The 5,888-nt window shown below is 47.7% G+C and overlaps 3 protein-coding genes across 3 annotated transcripts; 1 reads left to right on the top strand and 2 right to left on the bottom strand.

Annotated features, from left to right (window-relative positions):
• Positions 1–2,199: 2,199 nt before the first annotated feature.
• Positions 2,200–3,102, bottom strand: CDV56_100589 (uncharacterized protein; the record flags this gene model as incomplete). The annotated part of the gene is made up of 3 exons (XM_026754208.1): positions 2,200–2,872; positions 2,940–2,966; positions 3,038–3,102. The coding sequence occupies 3 exons, from the start codon at positions 3,100–3,102 to the stop codon at positions 2,200–2,202; spliced, it is 765 nt and encodes a 254-aa protein (XP_026609491.1).
• Positions 3,103–3,196: 94 nt separating this feature from the next.
• On the bottom strand, positions 3,197–3,481 carry CDV56_100765 (uncharacterized protein; the record flags this gene model as incomplete). Its single annotated transcript, XM_026754384.1, has 2 exons — positions 3,197–3,400; positions 3,458–3,481. The coding sequence occupies 2 exons, from the start codon at positions 3,479–3,481 to the stop codon at positions 3,197–3,199; spliced, it is 228 nt and encodes a 75-aa protein (XP_026609492.1).
• A 241-nt stretch (positions 3,482–3,722) lies between these two features.
• On the top strand, positions 3,723–5,217 carry CDV56_100840 (uncharacterized protein; the record flags this gene model as incomplete). Its single annotated transcript, XM_026754459.1, has 3 exons — positions 3,723–4,253; positions 4,306–4,602; positions 4,984–5,217. The coding sequence occupies 3 exons, from the start codon at positions 3,723–3,725 to the stop codon at positions 5,215–5,217; spliced, it is 1,062 nt and encodes a 353-aa protein (XP_026609493.1).
• Between the last annotated feature and the right edge of the window lie 671 nt (positions 5,218–5,888).

Here is a 5,888-nt window from a genome sequence, read left to right on the forward strand (position 1 = left end):
TCTACAAGAAGGTACATCATTCACCATCTAACTTAAGGTATATTCCAACTGACTAGATTCAGGTCTGATGCCCTCCAGTACGGATGTCCTTAGATACTGGAGACAGCATGAACAACACTTTCTAATTCTAGCATTATTAGCCTGTGATTTTCTTGCTGTTGCTGTTAGTAGTGTGGGGGTTGAGCGTCTCTTTAATACATCTCATGATGTCTGCTAGTACCGCTGAAGCCATCTTTTAACTGAGTCTATCCAAGCAATTATGATTCAAATGTGTGCTAAGAATTTTCTTCTTCGTCAGGAACTCAAAGGTATCAAGGATGATGATAAACAGGATGAGATTCTGACGCTAGATAATAAGGAAAATGACCTTACAGATGCGCCTGACTACATCAGTGATGAAGAGGTTGCCGATGATGTTCTGGATAATGACCATGGTGACAACAGTGGCAATAAGGATGATGCCTGTAGTGAGGAAAATGAGCTTCCTGCTATTTCTTGTACTCTATGAAGAACACCAAGTTAGCCTCAATGGTCCCAGCGGCCATGTCGTCGGCGGCATGAATAAGGGAGATATCGAGCAATGCTTAATAGTAGATAGTCTCTGCAATATAAGAACTTCGTTATGTATGGCTTGAACAATGAAAGTACAAATGAACATATGAATATATTCAAAAAAAACTCTTAGTAGGTTCAACGCACCATTAATATTAGATTATCTTCTATCTTTTGTATCACTTGTAATACAAATACGTCAGGCCTTTAACACGTAATGATTACAGCCCGGCCCTAACCAGCCCAGCCCTATTATCAGCCCTAAAGCCCGGCGGGCTTGAGAAATAGAAGCCCGGTTAGCCCGTGGGCTTAAGGGCCTCAGGCCCTAGCCTGAAACTTGGCGGGTTGGGCTCGGGTTAGGGTAGGGCACGAGGGCCGGGCTTGACAAGTCTACTTACATCCATCCTCCTTTGACTATTGTTTGACATATTTTTCCATTCTCCGAAGAGCTCCATCTGGTTGCTGATCTCCTCACACTTAGTAGCAAAAGCCACATAGGTAGACTGGCAAATGGGTAGGGTAGGGTAGGGTAATGGCATTCTCTTACCCACCCACATCGGGTATGGGTAGGGTATGCCGAGAGCTTTACCCACCACAGGGTATGCTCAGGTAAGGTCGGGTTACCCGAGCTTTACCCATGCTTGGCGCCAAGACTTGACGACTAGCTGTATCTGGTTTAGTGTGGGTAATAGTCGGGTAGGGTAACCCAACATACCCTACCCGACATCAACTTGATTTCGGTCTCTTAGTATTCCCGCCCCAAAACAGCACTTTTTGGTTCATGAGTTAGGAGAAACATGTATTTTCCAACTGAATCTTGCATAAAAACTTACTTCTTTCAATGGGAAACGATGTGATGTGCAAATGTTTTTCTTTATGCTGTTACAGGATAATACTCGACTGAGAATATATATGCTCGAAGCCAGGGAGATATTGTCGTTTCTCGAGCAACTCAACCAACTCGAGCAACTCGACGTCCTCGACGCCGTGAGCATTGTCCAGGACAATATAAACAATAAGTAATCAGTTGAATCTTAATTCATTATGTATCATCCATTTAAAAGTTAATGAAAACATTCAAGGAAAGGTCTCCGCCTACAATGATTTCCTGTAATCATCGATGATACAGCTGTGAAAGACTTTGTATTAATTACAGATGGGTAGTATGGGTTTACCCTACCCAGCGTACCCGACCCTACCCTACCCTACGGGTTACCCACGCCTGCTCTTTACCCACCCGACCCCTACCCTACCCACAGCCGGGTAAGACATTTTCATACCCGACCCTACCCACGTCGGGTATGGGTAGGGTATGGGTAGGGTGTACCTGGTAGGGTATGCCAGTCTACCTGTGGGTAGTTAACTGCCACTATACAGGATCTATGTCTTCAGCATATTTGCACAATCTGGGATGGAACTTGTCCTCTTTTGAATGCTATACTGCCGTGTAGTCTCAGCATTTCATGAGGTAAACCATGGACAACGGATAATATTTCCTGTGACATTGTGATGGTTTCACTACATGATCTGAGTACATCGTGTCTGGCATTCTTGTTTGCGTTCCAACTACCTGGCAGTTGCGTCCATCTACGTTAACACTCCTCAAACGGCCACTGGCAGAGAGTGATAAGCATCGGCCATGAATTTTCACCACGCGTTCAGACCGTCAATCAAGACCTGACGCTCACACACATAGCCAATGCGGACATAGCCCTTGAAGTTTGTATCTTCTCCAAAGCACCTGCTGCCTGGCACGCACATGACGCCACATTCCTCTTGTAAATGCTTGCAAAACTCCACATCATCAACTGCAAGGTCGTCCTTATCGACGAACTTGACGAACGCCGTGGTGCCCGCATGTGGTCGGACCCACTGCGCAGCCCAGGCGAATTCCTTAAGGAAGCCATCAAGGAGATTGAGATTGCCTCTTACGAGCTCAAGGTTACGCTTGAGAATGTTGCCCACAGTTGGCTCTGACAAGGTGCATGCAGCAATCCGGTCATCGATCTGGCTGACCGAAATCAAGGTGTAGTCGCGGGCTGATGCACACTGTTCTATTATTTCCCGGCTTCTGGATGCAATCCAGCCCAGTCGAATCCCGGCCATACTAAAAGCCTTGCTCATTGAGCTAGTGGCAACGGTATTCTCATAATTGAAGGAGAGTATGGAAGGCGGCTCTTCCTGCCCGTCCTGCAGGGAGTGGAAAAGCAGCCGATACACCTCATCACTATGAGGAATGATGCCATGCTGATGCGCAATGTTCACAATCTCCTGCAGGACATCACGGCTTAGGACAGCTCCAGTCGGATTCTGAGGGTTGCTATGAATTTGTCAGGCCCATTTTCATCTCCTTTTGCAGGTGACTTGGTGGCTGCTAGAGTACCCACTTCATGATGATGACCTTGGTATTGGCTCTGATCAGCGATCTCAGGTCGTCCAAGTTGACCCGCCATCCGTTCTGCCCGTTTGCCCTCTAAAGACTGACCTCCGCACCGAAGGACTCGGGAACGGAGTAGAGCTGTTGGTATGTGGGATAGTGGCAGATGACATGGTCACCCCGAGCAACATTGGTGTATAGAGCTAGGAAGTTGGCCTGGATAGCGCCATTCGTGATAAGGATGTTGTCTTTCGACAATGGCCCGGATTAGGCGTCGCGATACAGGTTGGCGATGTTCGAGCGCAACGCATCAGTGCCCCATATTGCCCCATAGGTTTGCTTCTGGGTGAAGTTAATAAGGTTGGCACTATCCTTGTTCCCCGCGAAGGCCAGAAGATCGTCGAGTGAGATGGAGGCACAGCAGGTCTCAGCGAGATTATGAGTCGCCCATGTCTCATGGTCGTCCATCCACTGCGGAAGTCAGTCATCAACTCTGCGGCCTGGTAGCGGTCTACTTGCCTTTTCTACGGCGAACTCTTTGATGTGCACCATTCTGATGCTGTCTTGCGCGGGATAATGAGTCGCAATCGAGTTTGGACGTAGAAGAAGGAGGAAGAGAAGAAGGAAGAAGAATTTATATTTCTAAGCATGGACATACGGAGTACATGTCGCTTGGTCCCATGAGGTCCATTGCTTGGCGTGCTGTGATTGGTTGAATCGCCTTGATTACCCAAAATGGCAATTTCGGCTCTCGCTGCGGCAGCCAATCTCAACCCCGTCACCAGCATATAAAATGCCCATCAGAGCCCTTGTTGATCTCCCGTACTCAGTCTCAACAAGCTCCTGTTTCCTCATTGTGCTTTCAATGTCTTCAACTCCTTGTATTAATTTGCTGAAAGGATCGCCTGCCACGGCTCGTCTTCCCACCCAGCGCCTAAGTGATGCTGCAGTATCGGCATTGTCGAAGTTGGAAGTCACAGTAACCGGCTTGGACTATGGGCCGGATGAAGGTCACTTTCCACTCAGGACTCATCTTGCCGAGTGGCTTACGGGATACTACAAACCCTCTCAGCTGATTAAAGCGGATCGGATCTGCGTAACCGGAGGAGCGAGCCAGAACTTGTCGAATATCCTGCAAGTCTTCACTGATCCATCGCAAACAAGGTACATATGGATGCCGCAGGCGTCCTATCATCTTGGATTCAGAATCTTTGAGGATGCCGGGTTTTACCGCAGGTTAAGGGCTGTTTCCGAGGATGAGGAGGGGATGGACATGGAGTTTCTTGAACGCGCTCTTGCTAAAGACGGGGCGGTTGCAGAGAGGGTGAGCTGAAGAAACCATTTTCAAGAAAATACTAAAGCTAAAAATCACATAGGCAGAAGGATACAAGCATCCCGAAAGCTACAGGAAGATATTTAAACACGTCATTTACTGCGTGCCTAACTTCTCCAATCCCACAGGCATCACCATATCTCTTCGAAGGCGAGAGGCTCTTGTCCGCTTAGCTCGCAAATTCAATGCTCTAGTAATTTGTGATGACGTCTATGACTTTCTGCACTGGCCCGCCACTCATTGTTCAGATAATGGGAATTCATGGGGATCCATCCTACCTCGCGTTGTCGATCTGGATCGGACGCTTGATGGTGGACCACGAGATAGCTTCGGTAACGTCGTCAGTAATGGGACTTTAGCAAAATTGTTGCCCCTAGGTGTTGTGTTGGATGGGCTGAGGGGGAGCCTCAATTAGTGTATGGCCTGTCATAAGTGTAAGACATTCTGCCTACCAACTATGACTGTTGTCTTGGCTAAACTGGTATCATACAGAGGCTCTACAGTGTCAGGGGGCTCTCCATCTTAACTCATGTCGACCTTCATTGATGAAATGCTACAAGAGGGTTCCATCACGAAGCATATAAGAGAGGTGTTAATCCTGACATACTCTCGCCGACACTCCACTTTGACATCAGCGGTCAAGGAGAGACTGTGTCCCCTTAGAGTCGAGATACATACGGAGGTAAGTGATTCATTGCATGCTGGAGGCTTTTGTGTGTAGATTAAATTACCCCAGCCACTCACTGCTCGGAATGTCACTGAGAGAGCACTGCGGGAGGAGAATCTGATGGTCGGAAATGGCGACCTGTTTGTCGTCCCTGGGGATCAATTCTCAACGTATCAGGATCAACGTTTGAGACTTTGCTTTGTGTGGGAGAACGAAAGAGAATTGGCCGAGGGAGTCAGTCGGTTGGAGAAGGTGCTGGTCAGGATGCTCAATGAAGAAAAGAGCTAAAAGAAGGTCTAATCCCGTCTATAGATGGCTGATCTGTAAGTACATTGTGGTCCATTCGATCCCCATTCCATTCCTCAGAAGCCATGCGCATAAATGGTACGGATGCAGTCATCGCTCTTCCACCTCCCATCGCTCTTCTACCTAAGTTTCGGGATATCGCTCTTCAATCTCCGCGTCAATCTCCACTAAGTAAGGATGATCATATTTCGTGCCAGTCGGGCCAGGGGTAGGGACCGACTGATTCCACTGGAGTACGGTCGTGGCTCCAGATGTGGTCGTACGCATCTAAAATTTGGACAGCTTGCTGCGGTGCCCTGAGCCATAAAAAGATTAACGTAATCCACAACCGAGCGGCACACCCAACCGAACGGCACACGATCTTGACCATGGTTGGAGAACCATGAAATATCTTATAACTACGCAATAAAACGAAAGCCTTTTCTCAAACATAAAAGAATTGTATTATCTACTAGGGCAGCTGGTTCTAATGTGACTAATTTGATGGCAGTTACTGCATCGTGGTGGCGCACGCTTTCTAGGAATGGGATCCTCTAAGCCCATTCTCTGTATTGCTTCTTGAGCAAGTTGTTGACCTTCAGACCCTGTCAGAACGCCCCCAGTAGCAATAAAAGATCTGGGGGCTGTACGCTTTCGCTTTTGTACCTCATTTG

The sequence above is a fragment of the Aspergillus thermomutatus genome (genome assembly GCF_002237265.1).
Source record: "Aspergillus thermomutatus strain HMR AF 39 chromosome Unknown NODE_521, whole genome shotgun sequence".
NCBI classification, from domain to species: domain Eukaryota; kingdom Fungi; phylum Ascomycota; class Eurotiomycetes; order Eurotiales; family Aspergillaceae; genus Aspergillus; species Aspergillus thermomutatus.